The 17846-nt window shown below is 45.4% G+C and overlaps 2 protein-coding genes across 19 annotated transcripts in view; one reads left to right on the top strand and one right to left on the bottom strand.

Moving 5' to 3' along the window:
• PAPLN (papilin, proteoglycan like sulfated glycoprotein) overlaps nucleotides 1-10389 on the top strand; it is a 55708-nt gene extending 45319 nt beyond the window's left edge. The window contains exons 22-28 of the mRNA XM_064146915.1: nucleotides 570-694; nucleotides 1342-1480; nucleotides 3348-3485; nucleotides 4122-4249; nucleotides 5274-5382; nucleotides 6620-6795; nucleotides 7305-10389. Coding sequence (XP_064002985.1) covers nucleotides 570-694; nucleotides 1342-1480; nucleotides 3348-3485; nucleotides 4122-4249; nucleotides 5274-5382; nucleotides 6620-6795; nucleotides 7305-7480 — 991 coding nt within the window. The 3' untranslated portion in view covers nucleotides 7481-10389. The remainder of the gene's footprint in view (nucleotides 1-569; nucleotides 695-1341; nucleotides 1481-3347; nucleotides 3486-4121; nucleotides 4250-5273; nucleotides 5383-6619; nucleotides 6796-7304) is intronic.
• A 741-nt stretch (nucleotides 10390-11130) lies between these two features.
• Nucleotides 11131-17846, bottom strand: part of NUMB (NUMB endocytic adaptor protein) — a 128660-nt gene continuing 121944 nt past the window's right edge. For 11 of the 18 annotated variants that reach the window (XM_064146797.1, XM_064146778.1, XM_064146784.1 and 8 more), the window contains 4 exons: nucleotides 17322-17624; nucleotides 15471-15620; nucleotides 14498-14641; nucleotides 11131-13107 (listed from right to left, as the gene is read on the bottom strand). In XM_064146797.1, coding sequence (XP_064002867.1) covers nucleotides 12389-13107; nucleotides 14498-14641; nucleotides 15471-15620; nucleotides 17322-17624 — 1316 coding nt within the window. In that variant the 3' untranslated portion in view covers nucleotides 11131-12388. The remainder of the gene's footprint in view (nucleotides 13108-14497; nucleotides 14642-15470; nucleotides 15621-17321; nucleotides 17625-17846) is intronic. The other 7 variants (XM_064146837.1, XM_064146852.1, XM_064146857.1 and 4 more) reach the window with 3 other exon arrangements.

Genomic DNA, 17846 nt, shown 5'->3' with positions numbered 1-17846 from the left:
TCCAGGGTAACACTTGTAGCCATATAACTCTTGAGTTCTTCTGGCTGGAAGTTTCTGCCACTCCCATCTAAGATATACTAAAACAAACCGCAAATAACAACAAAAACCAACACCACAAAACAAAAGAAAAGCTTTAAAGGTGTAGGGTTTTTTCTTTCTTCTTTCTTCCTGGGAAGACAGTTTCCAGCAACAGTTTGGAGCCAGACAGTTGTTTTATATTATGAAAATCACAGTTAAGAAAAGCCCAGTTACGCTGTTCTGTTAGATGACTGTCGGGGCTCAGGCTGCTGCCTGGAAAGGCAGTTTTCTTCCTCGTGGGATAGGGTTGCTGAAAGCAGTTCCCTGTTTCCCGTCTCTGTTTCTTCTCTCTTCCTGACCACCTTTCTGCTGCAGTTATTTCCCCTGCCTGTGACCCCTCTGTGGTCAGCAGGGTTTTGGTTTTTTCTAAGCTAGGGAGGGCACTACGTGTTGGGGATGGTTTATGTAACGTCGGCAGGACAGGCTGCTCTGCATTGGTCGCTTGCTATCCACGGCCAGGCAGAGGCACCTAATCCTTCCTCCTGTTGCAGGCACACTTACCAGTCTGACAGCTCCCTAGTGATCAGCCACGTCAAGCTGGAGGATGCCGGAACTTATTCATGCCACTTTTCTGATGGGAGGGCAGAGAGCCGACAGATTCGGTTGCAGATCATAGGTGACTTACCTTCTTCCACTTAAGACCAAAGAGGTAGTTCAAGGCTTATTTTTAACTGTTATTAACAACAGGAGTAGTAAAGCCATCTGCAGAAAAAACCTTCGATCTGCTGCCTCCTGATCCTAGAAAGCAGACGTAGAAGCAGGAGTTTCTGCAGTTTGCTGGGCTCTCCATCTCACGACCAGCCTGACGTAGCTGTTTGTGCCGGTGCATTTGTGTTTTGCCCCAACAGATCCTGCTGGGTAACAAACAATTCCCCATTCTGAGAAGTGTGCCTTATTTACAAAACAAAAAATATGAAAGACCAGTCTCAAAAGATGGGCCAGCAAGGCATCTTGTAGCCTTGGTCTCTGAAGTGTGCTTTGTCACAGCAATGGCATGTGGGGCAGAAGGCATTGTGGTCTAAGGGGTGCTGCAACATGTTCTCTGACAGAGGAGAGAAAGGAGTCTGAAATTGCTTGCCTGCAGGTCTGTGACTCTCATTAGCAGACAGCGCAGGCTCACTGCACTCGTCAGCCAGAAAACAGATGGCTGAAGGGCTCTTTGGCTCCAGTTCAGCAAGCTCTCCCAAGCTCACAGAAACCCTACGCAAGAGGTCACAGTGAGAAGTGTCCTTTTATTCACATATGGCATTTTGTTTTGAATAGAGTACCAGAGTGCTGTTCTGGCAGAGGGCGAGAGGGGTCAGGTCCTTCACAAGGAAAGCCAGCAGCACCGAGAACTACCCAAAAGCAGGACGGTTGCTCAGGCAGCCAGTTCCTCTGCGCATCGGCAGCTCACGTACAGGTAAGTTCACGTACAGCAACAGTTTGTCCACCGTGCCCAGCTGATGAACCATATGGCATCTCTTCATGTAGAAAAGCTGAAGATTGGAAAGGTCTTGGGTCAGCTGTTCTGGGGCACAGTTGGGAAGCAAGCAGTACTGAGCTGCTGACAACAGGAATCAGAGAAGATTCCAGTCACAAGCTGTCTTCTGCCCTCCCCGAGGGTCTCCTGAAAGAAGGATATTCTGAACAAAGATGCACCAGAAAGCTGACAGTAAAGGAGCTAGGTTCAAGTGAAAGTAGAAATACCAGGGGCAGAAGCATCCTCACCTTTTTCAAGTCAGTGTGGGCAGGAGAAACCTGTTCTGGGAAAAGGCAAAGAAGGCTGGTGAGAGGCCTCGAGCACAAGCCCTACGAGGAGAGGCTTAGGGAGCTGGGGTTGTTTAGCCTGGAGAAGAGGAGGCTCAGGGGTGACCTTATTGCTGTCTACAACTACCTGAAGGGTGGTTGTGGCCAGGAGGAGGTTGCTCTCTTCTCTCAGGTGGCCAGCTCCAGAACAAGAGGACACAGCCTCAGGCTGCGCCAGGGGAAATTTCGGCTCGAGGTGAGGAGAAAGTTCTTCACTGAGAGAGTCATTGGGCACTGGAATGGGCTGCCTGGGGAGGTGGTGGAGTCGTCGTCCCTGGGGCAGTTCAAGGCAAGGTTGGATGTGGCACTTGGTGCCATGGTCTAGCCTTGGGCACTGTGGTAAAGGGTTGGACTTGATGATCTGTGAGGTCTCTTCCAACCTTGGTGATACTGTGATACTGTGAAAATAGGAACTGCTTAACTAGCAATATATAGGTTTACCTTTATTTATTTTAATATTTCAACAAATGTAACATATGTATCAAAAACTTCTCCAATGACTTGAGCTTCCACCCATTTATTTTGAAATATTTTGTGAACAAGCCAGTTTGACTCAAAACTCTTTCCTCATGTACTGGGTGGCATATTTTGTAGCTTTTTGGCGTATTTCTTTGGTGCTCCTAGGCTCCACAGAAATTAAAGGGTATGGAATAATTTTGCCCCAAATGGAGTGTATTTGAGCTCCAGATTAGATGATCCTTCCCTTATTTTGGGTTTACCACCTATATAACTCAGCCAATTCACTGAACTCCCCAGAAACCTCCTTAGCTGCTTCTGCCTAAAAGCAGAAGGAATTGATTCAATTAATTAAGAGCATTGAAGTAAGGCTCTTTGGTTTTGCTTTTTGAGATGAAGAATTTAGGTCAAAGAATGGGGGTGGGGAAGATGATATTTATTTGACTCTGGGAATATCATGGTTTAGCTTCCTTCTAAAATGGTGTTTAGCTGTAGTTATGAGAGAGCAAAGAGCAGCAGGAGATGAGTGTTGAGAGCCTAACCTAAACCTTCATGCTGCATGGAGTGGACAGCCAGCTGCTGTGCCTTGCGTGCAGTCAGGTGATCGCAGTGGGCTCTTTGCACCCCCCAAAAAAATCTACTCATTTTTGTGTGCCTGATAAGTGTCTTGTGGCCAGCTCACTCCTACAAGGACTTGGTACCATTTTGTTAATGCTTCCTAGGCTGTTACCCAGAGGGATGCTACAAGAAACAGCATTGCTGTCTCTGAAGGGTTACACTGTCTGTCAGGAGTGCAGCACCAAGCTGTGCTGAGCTGGAGCAGGGTTTGATGGAAGCTGCTCTTTTCTGAGTGTCATGAGTGAATCTTGGTAAGGCAGAGCTCTGATGAGAGTGCAGAGACCACCCTTTCCCATTGGAGGCAAAAAAGAATTGCAATTAAATTGTGGTGGAAAAAGTGTCATGCTGAAGGTCAGGTGCTGGGTGAGGAAGGTTCTGCATCTTTGATGTGATTGTGGACTTTGCAGGTTGAGAATGGATAAGAGTGAGCCCTCAGTGGTGGAGGCCAGCATCGGGGAGAGAGTCAGACTGCCCTGCACAGTGGAAGCATCGCCAGCTCTCACCATTGAATGGCAGAAAGATGGGCAGCCCCTCTCCTCTCCCAGGTGAGTCCCTAGGCCACTCCACCACACCCACAGGCAGATTCACTTGGAGGAGAAACCTCCTCCTTGCCTTCTCTGTCTCCTTCCTGAGAGGATGGATCTTCTGTCCAGATAGCTAAGGCCTGTCCTGCATTGAACAGGCCAACTTTCCCCATGGAGGCCAGACCATCCTGCTTGGCTGCCCAAGTCTCACTCATAGATCAGTCTGAATGTTGCACCCTTGAGTGAACAGCTGAGCCAAAGCTGAAATTTGTTCATCTGTAAGATGAGCAAAAAGCAAACACAGAGCAAGCAAATTTGCCAAATCACAGCTTTGTGAACCAGGGCAGAAGTCCCCAGTAAAGACAGAGATCAAGGTGTCTGAAGTGAACTTATACAGGTACAGATGCTGTTCTCCTGCAGCTCCCCTCACAATCTGCTCACAGAAAACTGCTCTAGCAGAGAGATTTTCCACAGTCTGTAGCACTGCTGGTGGGACTTGAGGACCAGGAGTTGCACTGCGTATTGAACCGAGATGCTGCTAAACCATTGCTCTGTGTTACTACAAAATTGTGCATGAGGCTCAGCTTTATCTCTGATGTCTGGAGGCACATCCTGACCCAAGCACAGGCTGAGGAGCTTTCTGGTTTTGTTCCACAGACACCGGCAGCAGTCAGATGGGGCCCTGGTGATCAATCGTGTCAGCTCTGAAGATGCTGGCTTCTTCACCTGCATTGCCTCAAATGGACGTGACCAGGACCAGCGCCAGGTCCTATTCCGACCTCTGGGTATTTGTCTGTTTTGTCAGTACACACAGGCATGTGTATGTACACAACAGAGGAGACCACACCTGGAATATTGTGTCCAGTTTTGGGCTCCCCAGATGAAGAGAGACAGGGATCTGCTGGAAAGAGTCCAGCAGAGAGCCACGAGGATGACTGGGGGACTTCAGCATCTCCCCTACAAAGAGACTGAGAAATGTGGGGCTGTATAGTCTGGAGAAGAGAAGGCTTAGAGGAGATCTGATCAATATATACAAATATCTGAGGGGTGGGTGTCAAGTGGATGTGGCCAATCTCTTTTCACTGGTCAGTAGCAATAAGACAAGGAGCAACAACTACAAACTGGAATATAGAAGGTTTCAGCTCAAAATTGAGGAGAAACTTCTTTACAACGAGGGTGACAGAACACTGGAGCAGGCTGCCCAGAGAGGTCATGGAGTCTCCTTCTCTGGAGACTTCCAAAACCTACCTGGATGCATCCCTGAGCGAACTACTCTAGGGGAACCTGCCTTGGTGGGGAGGTTGGACTTGATTATTTCTGGAGGTCCCTTCCAACCTCTAAAGTTCTGTGATTCTCTGAGACAGGAAGGATTGGGCAGTGTGAGTTTCTTCTCTGGTCATAGCTCTTGGTAGCTTGAGGGAGGAGAGTTGTTTTACCCAAAAGTAATCTGTGTGTGCATCTAGTAGATTGTGGTGCTGCAGACAGCTGTGAAGAGGGACTAACAGCACAGCAGGAGTGACTCTTGTGTCTAGGAGACTGGTATGGAATGGTATAGGAGCAAGACAAACCAAGGAGATGGTTCTCTGCCTGTGACGTGATCCTGTCCAGCTACAGGAAAAAGCTCTTTGAGGTCTCTGCTGCTTGCTCTAGCTTGGGCAAAAGCCCTTAGGAAACAGCATCCAAACATGCTGTTTCAAAGCCTAGGGAGTTGGAGCTCGCCACAGCATATATCAGACTTCTCCCATGAGGGAACACCAAGGGCAGCCTGCCATTGTCCTCCTGCTAGTATTGATTTCCCTTCAACCCTAGGAGAGCTGAGGATCACTGGTCTTTTGCCAAGCATCACGGTACCTGAGGGAGGAACTGCTCAGCTTCCCTGTAGAGTGACTGGCAACAGCGTGAATATAAGGTGGTCAAGGTGAGCAAAAATAAGACAGCTTCCCTTTCCTTCTCATCCCAAACCTCATTGCTTACCCTCCAAATAGTAATGCAGAATTCCTGTCAGGTAAAGGAGAGGCCCACAGTTATCAGCCCTAACTGTAGAAACACTCACACTTTCCTAAACAATGTACCCCAAATTCTGGGTGAGATTCCTGGGAGCTGTGGGAGTTACCCTGTTCACATTCCAGCTAAATGAGGAGAAAAGCATCCATCCAGCTAAGACTTCATGGAGTTCAAAATAAAGGGCTCCAAACTGGAAAGGTACAGCAGAACCTTCAAGTGAGTAATTGGATCTTTAGTAGGTCTTTATAGCCTCTGCCTAAACACAGCAAACGTTTCAGCCCTTTTAGTAGCAGTGACTATTCTGCCAGCTTCCTGCTGCGGTAGTGCTCTCCCTCTACTGTCACGTGGGAGCAAAGGAGATTTTAAAGTGTTTTAAGAGAAAGAAAAGCTGTTAATGGTTTACAGGGAGCTTTCCATTTGTGAAATTATTTGGTGGGGTTTTTCCCTGTTTTGAAAATAATCAGCTCTGTTCTGGAGCCCTCTTGCAAAGGATGCAGAGAGATGGATTGGCAATTGTTTAAATCCCTCTGCTCCAAGGCGCAGGACTGCAATGGGCCATCTCACAAAGACAGCTTTTCTTCCATAGCAGCGGCACTGGAGCTAACAAAATGATGCAAGTTTCAGAGTCTGAATGAATCCCTTTTTAGTGAAACAAATTTCATTTTCTTCATAATCCAGACAGTGTTCTTGCTGGGCACAGAGTATTCCAGAACAGACACAATGTTGATGGCATTTGAAACGTTATTTTTTTTAAAAACCAGATTTTTAAGGGACAGGAACGAGGCTTCATTGCTCACTACCCCATATGTTCCTCAAGCAGTACACGCTGCTGCCAGTGCCAGGCAAACAAGTTCTGCCAGACCACAACCTGGAGAGAGTGAAAGACACCCTGGGTTTTCTCTTAGTTCCTCAAACCTCAAAAATGTGTAATCACAGAAAGGGCAATGTCTGCACACAGCACACCTAGACAGCAGGCTAACGGATGCAGACTGCCTCAGACTCCTGTTAGTTGTAGAGCAGTAAGATTTCTTCTTCCTGCTGAATTGATAGAAACTCATCCCTTTCACAAAGTGTTTGTTCCTAAAGAGCACAGAGAGATCCTTTAGTCCCCCATGGATGAGAACAGTGAAACAGAATGCTTTTTGCCACAGGAATGGAGTCCCCATGCGAGCAGATGGCCACCACATCCACCTGTCCCAGGATGGAAGCCTGATTGTAAGCAATGTTCAGGAGGCTGACGAGGGATCCTACACCTGTAATGCCTACAGCAGCAGCAGCTCTGTCAGTGCCAGCACAGAGGTGAAAGTGCTGAGGAGCATGCCTAGCAGTGAGTACAACCTGATCACCCTGCTTCTCCTGTGCCCATTGTGTGTGCCTGTCCACACTCTGCCTTGGTCTTCGGGAGGCAGCAAGAGCCTCGGGGTTGTGCTACCAGAGGAGGCCTATTTATCTTGAGCAGAAAAGCAGGACAGTGGAAATATCCCTCCACTCACGGCATTGGCAGCCTAATTAACTTCCTGTGGCCAAAATGCTGTAGTTGGTTGACTGAGTAGTTGATTGCAGGATTTCTATTTGGATTCTGGACACCGTCCAGCTGGCTTTGTACAAGGTTGAGTGGTCTCTCCTCAGGAGATCTGCACCAGAAATTGCATTCTCCTCCTGTGTTTCACCAGAGGGGTCAGTTTCTCTCTCATCCTTGAATGTCTGACTGAGTTTAAAACAATCCCCCTAGAACTGGCAGGAACAGGCTGTGTCTTTTGGGTGGATAGCAAAATCTGAGGCTAAGTCCTGGCAGTGTATTTACATCTGCTTCGCCTTTTGTTTGCTTGCTTGCAGCTACTGTGAATCGCGTTATAGACCCGAGCAGAGAGTGTGTGGACCAGCCACACCTTGCCAACTGTGACCTGATCCTGCAGGCCCAGCTCTGCAGTAACGAGTACTACTCCAGCTTCTGCTGTGCTAGCTGCTCTCGCTACCAGACGCAGGCCAGCCCTCCTCATCACCACGGGTGACAGACACCTCCACTCACACGGACCCCCAGGTGACTGGTTACAAGATCGGGAATCTGAACTCTGTCCTTTTAATGCATGAAATCATTCTGGGAGCTCTGCCCTGATGCAAAACTAGAGGGTGAACTGAACAGCATGTACTAGCAGGTGTAACTGTTCAAAGGTGAAAGACCCACCCCCCTCAATTTATTGCAAACTCCCTTTTCTCCCTTTGTGCCTTGCTGTAGCTAATCAGTCTCTTCACTTAAGGGTAGTTGCCTTCGTTAATGGAACAAGATGATGTTTGCAATATAAGGACACTGTGACTTTAGAGAACGCAGATAACAAGCACAAAAGAGGGAGAGAATAATTCTTTATACAAGTGACAGAAGTGCTCTTAAAAGGTCTGTGTTTGAAGATCAGCCTGAAATGTCTCTAATGAGCGATGAACATGTGTAATCCATGAGAGCACTTTCCATCTAAATGCAAAGGACTCTGGCCTGAGATACAGCTTGATGCATAGGACATTAGTCTTCAGGTCCTGTGAGATTGCTGGCTCTAGGGATGCAGCTGTAATGTCATGCTGCTATAGCTTTATTCCAGCAGACCTTAGATAAATGTCTCGTTGGGTCAGTTTGGTTTCTGCTTTACTGTAATCAGGTTTGGAGTGAAATGCAGAAGCAATGCTTCACAGAAAGCTAGAAGAGTACTTTTAGGCCTTCCCAAAAGTTAAGAGGCAATTCAGATGAGCAGGCCCACACTGTGTGTTGTGCTGATGCTGGCTCTAGGAAGGCTCAGCATATGGTTTTTTATTGTGTGGTTTGGGTTTTTTTTAATTATGTATCTGAGTCAGAACTGCACTGCTGAATTTATTGCAAAGCCAGGCTTGGTGGTAGTCTTGTGCTGAGTTTTGGCTTGGAGGTGTGAATGATGCACACAGAAACAAATGTGTGCAGGGGCCTTTGACTTGCCAAAACCAACCTCCCTGCCATCAGTTAAGTCTGGGAAAGCCTAGCTCTGTGCATGGCCTAGGTGGGATTCCTGCTGCCATGGGCTAACAAGTGAGGACCTCCAGATGCAGAGCAGCTGTAACTGAAAAGCATCCTGTGTATCAAGACTAGCACTGAGTGGCAGCAAGGAGGTAGGTGATGCTGTGTGGGGCAGTGAGATTATATCATGATTTGTGACAGTGTGAAAAGGCCCTCGGGTGTCTTTAGTATCACAGAACAGAGTAACTTTTGAGCAGTTTTCACAGCCTCCACAGTACTGTTCTAGCCTACCATCAGCCCTAACTGTCCTCCTTTTTCCTCATTCCAAACTCCCTGCTGAGACTTTGGGTAGGTTATGGCATATTAGTTACCATCATCACTCCTTATCTGCATAGATGTAGCTGGAAATGAGTAGACTGGTATGTAGTATTGCTGTTTTGGGTGGAGGTTGAAGATTGCACTTTTGAGGGGTAGGTTGTTTGGTGATGTGTGTTTGTTGTTTTTTTTTCCTTCACCTGCTTCTGTTATGTTACTTAAAGGCTTTTAAGGCAAGCAGCTATTTCAGGATTGTGCTCACACCACCCTCCAGTCTAGACTCAATACTTGGGGCAGCAGTAATACATAAGTGTAAAATCTCCAGGCTTGACAGACTAAAGCTGGTTTAGACATTAAATCCAGTAAAACAAGTTCTGATGCACCTAAGAATAAGAATTGCTAATCTAATGACTGCACACTCTTCAGCACAGGTGTGGCTTTAGGATTGGACACATGGCTTTAGAATGAGGACAAACAGAAAAGTCTAGAAATAATCCAGTAAAGGAGTGCAGAGGTGACAGTCATGCAGCTGTCTGGAGTTGGGTCTTTCTGTGGTCTCTGTGGTCTGATAAATTCTGCTTGCTAGAAAAGACAGAAATAGATATGTTGCAGTTAAAACCCTTGAATTGTATTAGGCAAAACTTCTCTGCTGTAATTCATAGTAGGTGCAGCAGTGCAAGGTTTGAAACTGACATCATTGGCTACTTAAGAACAAGGAAATGGCCCTGAGAACTTCTACTAGGATCTCCACCTAATTTTGCATTTATTGTCTCAGCACAGCAGCTCTTTCGGGTGTATTAGGCTGTCTTCATATATAGTGTGAATTTATGCTTTGAGTCCAGGGCCTAATCACAAACTGTGTAGATGCCAATCTTGGTGAAGCCCTCTCAGTGCACATGGGACAGGCATCAACAGTCAGTCAAGCCCTGTGGACAGCACAGGAGTAGAAAGTGCATTGTTGTCATCAGGCCTGTGGACAGCTCAAGAGTTAGGAAGTTCATTGTTGTCGTCAAGCAACTTGTCCCAGAATCGGTAGTCAGTTCTAGAACATCCCTTTCTACTCTGTCAAGAGGCTCTATTTTTAGAGTATTTAAATACTCTGTGTAGTCAGCTTTCATTTAAGCTGCATGGTTCTACAAGAAGGGGCCAGGGAAAGCTCTCTCGTGATTCACAAGGGCTTAAAAAAGGCACCTGTATTCTGATGGGCAGGAACTTCAACATTGATGGTGCTTCAGGGTTAAGCAAGTGTTTATTCTGACCTCCTTTCAGCTGCATAACCACAGCAGTATGGATGGGTTTGGAAGGCATGTGGTCCCTGCTCTACCTACATGCCATCACTGCTGTGGTTAACTAAGGAGTCTTTTCACCTTTCTATTTGACAAGCTGAGTTTTCCCCCCTCTCTAGTGCCATTTAACTGCCTGAATGTTTACTTTCATTTGAGAATTGAGATGTTCATTTTCTTCTGTAAATAACTGACTGCAGGAAGGTCATTTACTGTTACCTGCAGGGTAGGGGAAGGGTGTAGCTACACTGGGTTATTTTCAGCTGATTTGAGGGCACTGCTGTGAAAAGTGTGGAACCAACAGTATAAGCTGTATGTGCTTTCCTATTATAAATGGCTACAAATATTTGCTTGCTTTTTGAAAACTGAAAAAAACCCCCAAGATTGGTAGCAGCCTTAAGTAAGTCCACAGGGAGTGCTGGGTCATTGTTAATCATGTACTGAAAAAAGGTACGAATCTGTACAGGAGAGTTCTAGACCCTGCTCCTGTGACACTCACCGTACTTGCCTGGAAATAGAAACTGCTTGACAGGCTCAAATGTTAGGGCCAAACAAAGACAGCATTTCTCCCCTCCTCCAGGTGACAAAGTCTGTCTTTTCCTTGTGTCTAAACTGATGTGGTGAACTCATCATAGCAACAAGGTACCTATCAATGCACCAAGAGAAAAGAAAAAAGAAATGAAAATAAGTTGACTTCTCATGTGGCTCTTCTCATGTTCACTACTCTGGGGAGGAGAGGGAAGAAAATGAGAGTTTTCCTTTTTTTCCTTTTTGAACATTGGTGTGTTCATATTTCTAGGTAAATACTTGCATTTGAAAATACAGTTGTACAAACCCAGAGCCTGAAGTTTTCAGCACAGACTGCCATTTCAGAGCTTTAAACCGTTAGCCACAAGGATATCGGCAGGTTCCATCTGTAAAGTTCAAGGTAACTTAAGGTGCTGTACAAAATAAGAAGAGATGTTACTAAGCTTCTGGGTTGGCAATCAGGGCTCATCTACATTCACCTAACAACAGAGAATAGACCCAGGTGGGCAAATACCGAGAACTAAATGGGGTAGGAAACAAAGCTTTCGCAGACAGCACATCTACCACCAACATTTATTTCTGTTAAAGCAGATTATAAATCATCAGTACAAATATATATAACTTACATTTGCTTGTAAGGCCAAAGTTCAAAAGTAAAGTTAAAATGAGATGGTTTTCACAAGTCACCAGAGGCAGAACCTGGACCAGCTGCAGCCTTAACCACAAGGTTTCACAAATCTGGGGCTAGGCAGGGGGAATTAAACCAAAGTTAAAAACCTCTAAGATCTATTGGACAGACAAACATAAAAATGGTTTCCCAGGTCACACCAGGATGTAGATATGATTACAGTAACTTGTCACAGTAGTGTTAAAATCAATAGATTAAGACAAAGAAACTGCAGCAATACATGAAAGGAAAAAAAACATACTATATAGAATATGTAGCTTGATTCCCATAAAAAACAGTAAGTTTTCCTCATGGCTCTCAAACCATGACAATACTGCTCTTTAATTTTCTTTTGTTAAAACTACCATATAATGACTTATTGGTTGTGATTGTTGTTGCAATATGCTACTTACAATGAACAGATACAAGAACAAGCTAGAGCCCCTTTTTCCACCCCCCTGGTATTACTTACAATAAGAATCAGAGATAAATCAATCTTATGTACAATTTCTTACATCCAACCCCCTTTTGTTTTTTAACCTTTGGCAAGATTACTTACAACTCATACAGCTTTTAATATCCAACTATTTAAAATATTCTAAATGCATAAAAATAAAGATTTTGGCTTTACTTTATTCTTTACATATAATATTCACTTTGTTACTCAAAATGGAAGCTCAACTTTTTCCACAAACCTAGCTTTTACCAAGCAGGTGACAATCTCCCACCCATATCCCACCCCCCGCCAAGTAGCCCACCCCATCCATTTTCCCTGAGGGGATTCGTCCAGGACTCACAGGGCATCAGAAGGACAGAAGCACAAACTCTGCCTCCCTTACTGTGAGGTAAGTGATGTTTCTGCAGAACGGGCTTTGGGACTGGGTGCCTTTCTTTGCTCTGTTTTGACTTCCAGCTTTCCAAGTGAGGAGGGAACGCAGAGTGGGGTGGCTCCAGCATCCTTTTAAGAACTGCACGTTAAATTCTCTGTATGTTTATATCCTCCCCATAACTGCTCCCTCTTTCTAACTCATTTTTGTTTGAAGGGACCTTTGGGATTATCAAAGCAAACTGATCACAAACAGTCCCCTCTGCTCCCTTTATCCCACTACCCTAGTGTACAATTTATCAACCCCCTCCCCCATAAGACTGCTTAAAGTTCAATCTCAAATGTCTTCTGTAAATCACTGGAGAAGGGGTTAGTTGGAGAGGGATTAGTGCGCTGCTTCGCCTTACTCTCTAGTGCTGCCCACTGTGCTTCAAAGGGGTCTACCTGCGGAGCAGCCGCGGGAGGCTGCGAATGCTTGTCCTCTGCAGCCCATTTGCCACCCTCGACTCCGTTGAAGGCTGCAGAGCCGTTGTGCTGCACAGGTGGGTTGAAGAAGGGGCTGGTGGTAGCACTGCTGCTCTCGTACTGAGGGAATGTCTGCTGTTTGACAAGGCTGGGCGACTGATGCGGGTGGGCAGCTGGAGTGTGGCTTGCAGTACCAAAGACGTTGGCTACCATCTGGGAAGGTGTGATTCCAACCACAGGTACGCTTGGGGCTGCATAGGTCATCCCATTTGCCACAGCATAGGGCTGAGCAGGAATAAATGCTGGCTGCATGGGTGGTACCACACCCACTGGCACAGGCTGAGGTGCAATGAACGTGCTGACTGGGAAGGCTGGTGCTGCTGACTGGGAAGCTGCTGGAGGAGGCTGGAGTAGTGGCTGTGGAGCTGGAGCTTGGGCTGGGGCTGGTTGCTGTTGAGCCCTGACAGTCTTTGAGACCTCTTCCAACCAGCGGTCTGCTTCTGAGGGAGTACGTCTGTGATTTCCTTGGAAGAGACTTGGAGACGCCGCACCTGAGGAGGTGCTGCTCCATTCAGTGCCTGGGAAGGAAAGCATGAGGAAGTCAGTAATGTTTCAGCTCCTTTCCCTTTTATCAGTCAGAAGCTGGAGGGTGTACATAAGAACAGAGAGGCCTCCACCCTCTGTGGCTGAAAGACTGCTACCATCACTGGACACATCTTTATGCATCTGTTGTCTTGTCCTGTTCTTGGAAGAAATTGGCTTTAAGACTTGTTTGTGGTGGTTGCTAAATTAAGGCTTTACCCTTTAAAGGCCAGCAACGATGGCAAGGGCAGGTCAAGACAGTAATTCTTCTGTCCCATGCAAGTACTCATTACAATATACAAGAACATTTAAGGTATCTAATCAAATCACTATATATGTAAACTGTACTTTCTAGAGCTCCTTTCTATTAATCCTGCATCTCCACTCCCTCTTCCCTTACTGTTTTCATACACAACTCAGGCTGTTATCTCATTTATGATGTTCAAGTCCAGCATTTTAGACCTCTCTTCTACAAAACTGGCTCTAGGGTAATCTTTAGTCATGAAAACAAAAGAAATCATCATAATTTCCATCCTCCGGTTTCAAAACTATCTCCCACCATTTGAATGCTGGTAGTTCTTCTCCCTACAGTGTCACAGTCTCTTTCATACAGCCTTGCCATGTTTTCCAATATAGTAAGAAAAGCAAACAGGAATGATAGAAATGGCTCTGATCTTTAGAAGTGGAAACCTCTTACTTCTCAGTAGTTATCAGTCAGCCTAATCCAGTTAAAGGCCATCTGACTGTTGCTTTTATCATGGGAACTATTAGAGGCAGAGCTTAGGGTCTCTGAGACTTGTAAAAGTAGCAGACCTATTTTCACTAAGGCCAAGTAGAAGCAATTATTTCACCAGTAAAGTTTCTCCTTTTAAGTCGAGCTTATACCAGAATTTTTTTAGTGTGACTGTAGCCTTCTAGCACATGTCCAAATGGGTGACAGTCAAAGCACCACCTTACACTGCAGATAACTACAAAGAAAGGGTGGAGGGTCAGACAGACCCTTAAAGAGAAGAAACAAACCTCTAAATCCTTTAAGCAACTAACTTAATCTCTCCTTACACATGTTAGTGGAAAGAACATGCAAAAATGATTTTGGTATGTCTAGATTCTTGCCCCTCATAGCCAAGTCCACTATTTCATTACTTCCTATTCAAGCACTAGCTTTTCTAAAATGCTGCCAAAATAAGAAGCAGTCCAGCTTATAGACCCAGAACCAGCAAGTTCATCACTTCCCTCCATCCACTCCTGCAAAAGGCTACTACTTCCGGCTTTTGTTACTGTTCCTTCCACTTGCCATTAAGTGGCATCAACATTTGTCTCGAGGGCTCAATTATGCTTTTGATCCAAGTTCTCATAGCAGTGCACTGGATCTACTTCCAATCTTACCAGCAACCACGGCTGCAGCTCCAGTATTAGCAGCAGGAGCATGAGCCCAAGGATTGGTTTCACGAACGGGCATAGCTGTGGACACTACAGCAGCCTGGGATGGTTTAGGAGCAAGCACACAGAAGGCAGAGGCAGTGCCATTAACTAAAATGGGAGCAGACAACATGGGTGCAATTAATTCATGCAAGGCATGCAGGTGACCGGTATATTAGTGGGACATCTATCAACAAACTACAGTTTCAGACACATACACATGACAGCAGTTTATGCACATCAGCCAAACTGGACTGACAGTTGGTAACTGTGTAAATTCCGTTTTGCCAAGCCAACTCTTGCTAGCAGAACTGTGTGTGGGGGGAGGCTGGTGGAGTTAAGACCTTGAGTGCTGATGACCAAGTGAAGTCAAATCAGTTGGTTTTATAGAGAAGAGATACGAGTCACCAGCAGTTACTCTAGATCAATTTTTGATTCAGAAGAACAGATTTCAGATGCAAAATAGCAATAAGTACATTTAACAAAGAGAGGCTCTCTTTTCACACAACTTATGTAAAAGTGCATTGGTGAAACAAAGATTAGAGGCTGCAATGAGTTCTGTAGTTGCCATCTTGCCACAACTTAAAGTTTGTGTGGAAAACAGTAATGATGTGGTGGCACAAAACCTCTTCCCTTGTGGGATCTGGTTCCTGTGACACACAGTTGGTAAGCTTTTTGCAGTTCTGGAGGCACAATGTTAAAGCAGCCACCATTGCAAAGCCAGTCCCTCTTACAGGGAACTATCGTGTGGTAGGTGCACAAATGTCTTATTAAAAACACAGGAACACCAAAACAGACAAGATGAACAAAACAGGATCCATTCCCCCAAAACACTGGTAAGAGGACTCGCATGAGAAATTAAGGCCATGTGTTACTGGAAAGCAACATTATGTACATTCAAGCCTCATCCATCATGACCACGGCACGCGAAATCACAAACCTTGAAGGGCAGGAGACTGTGGTGCGACTACTGTCACTGGTTTTGTCATAGGGGCTGAAGAGAAAGGATCTTCTGATGGTGTGCTGAAAGTATTGGTGATCTGAGAGCACAGGGCAGTAATGCTGTCTGTTTCCCCTTCTACCTCAGGGACTGAAATATAAACACAACTCATTAAGCTGGAAGTGTAAAGGATACAGAAACAATATACAAATACCACTGTGAAATATAGTTAGTTCCCATATGTCCCAGATATTCCTGCTGCTTTTTTTCCTCTAAGTCAGTGTTGAAGAGCTGACTCGAACTAGACCATCACATTAGTTACTCTGCGACTATGGCAAGAGGCTAAGGTGATCCCTGTGCAGATTTAAGGGTGGCCATTACTGTTGCTCTGTGTTAATGCAAGAGGGCATTCATTTCACAAAGCAGAAGGCTTTTCTATAGCTTCAGTGGAAATCTGAATCTTTCAGTATGAAGGATATGGCACTCTCTGAAATGAAAATACAATAGAATTATATGTTCCAACAACATACTTCCACAGTAAACACATGAAGTTTAAATGTGATGACTGCAAAGCACAGGGGCAAGTTAAGTCTAAAGTTAGAATGTTGATTGCTCCAGTGTGGCAGTAGCTGAAATCCCTAGCTCCAGTGGTGGAACTGTGAAAAGCAAAAGCCGATTGCTCAAATAAAATGGACAGTTTTAAACCAAGCATCAGCATAATGTGGATAAAGTAACATCTGGAGTAAGACTGTTGACTTACCAGATGTTCTTATTAGTACTTATTGCACAGTGTTTCAAAAGTACTGATCATCATAGTCCTTCACTGCACAGAACAGGCATGAGCAGGCATTTATAAGCACAAACAGTATAAAACCCACAAGATGTCTGGACACAACATACATCACATCTAAAATTCAGGGGAGGCATGCCTAAAAAATTGATTCTTTGAGAGAGAGCGTGACACAGCACGTGTGGTGTGACAGTAAGTAGCACTGGCAGCAGCATGCATGGGGGCATGCATCAGAAATGTTCTGAATCATGAGAAACAGACTGTAGTATGCTCAGTGAGCATCACACTAGTACTGATAAACTCAGTAGTGGTTACCCAGTAAAGATTATACGTCGATCTGACTAGGTACTTTTGTTGGTTTTGCCTTTATCACAGTGATTCTTACTTCAAAGCATGGAAGGGCAAAACTAGCTCTGCTGCCAAGTGAGAGTTTGTCCTGTCTGCAGGAAAAAATGGCCAAGGGGACTAAGCCATTACATAAGGTACTGAGCACTCCAGGTGTTTATGTTGGGATAACTCTAGACAGCCCCACCACCATCATGTGGAAACTATACCACACATTACAGATACAGCCACCTGTGCCACCTAAAGAGTGAAGTTTGTTTTACTGCACAGTGAAAGGCCATTTCTCTCAAAAAGAACTCAGGCAGAAGGACAGACTGCATAAAAAGCATCACATGATCCCACGACAAGTGGTTAAGGCCTTGAAGGGATTTGTCTCTCAGGACACCCTGGCATTAAGTGGAAGAACTAGTTCAGTGACTCAGAGGGAAGAGCAGAGCCAGCACCTACTACCTCACCAATACCAACTCCTGGAGTGCTTTGAGCTGTGCTCCACTATTTCAGTCAGCAATTAGAACTGTTTGTCTTGTGCACACAAACACTGCATTTGAAATTCTTGCCTATTCTCAAAGCAGAGGTTTTCCGACTTTGGTGACATTTGTTCATGAGAAATGATCCTCGGGATTTACTAGAGAAGGAGGAGTTATTTGAAGCCACACAGAAAGAAAGGAGAGCCAGACAATTTAAGGCAGCGTTTCACTGGACCCATTTGGTCTTACCTGAGTTTTTCATGGGGAAGTCTGTCTTCCTTTGCACTGTCGAAGGCAGCTCATTTATTCGCAAAGACAACTGGCGTTTAAAAGGTGACATCTTCTGGCTAAGGGCAGGGAAGCCCCTGAAAGACCCTTGCCTGGCAAGCTGTTCTATAGGGGCATGCCTCCGTGGAATAGCGTGGGGATTGCTCATCTCCTTATCCAGAGAGGCAGCAACTTCAGCAGTAGGAGAGGTTGGTGAGCCAGAAGAGGGGGCAGTATTGTTCGGTGCAGCACCTGGTGCTACTGTTTTCACTTCTGTTTCAACTGCTGGAGGAAACAAGGGGAGGTTAGAAGGAGAAAAGCAAAGTAGCATTCCCATTCGTTTTGAAAAGAGAAATTGCAGGGATTTCAATGACAAGTGCTCCTCTAAGTAAGGTTCCGATAACCACATGAGAAAAATCACTTTTGTATAGCTTCAGTGTCTTCACCATGTAATTTTACATACATCCACTCTCCAACTCTCCAAAGCAAAGCTTACTAAGGCTGCCC

Source organism: Pogoniulus pusillus, chromosome 1 (assembly GCF_015220805.1).
Source record: "Pogoniulus pusillus isolate bPogPus1 chromosome 1, bPogPus1.pri, whole genome shotgun sequence".
NCBI lineage: Eukaryota > Metazoa > Chordata > Aves > Piciformes > Lybiidae > Pogoniulus > Pogoniulus pusillus.
Note: the sequence above shows the minus strand (reverse complement) of the source record. Positions and strands in the feature narration are given on the sequence as shown.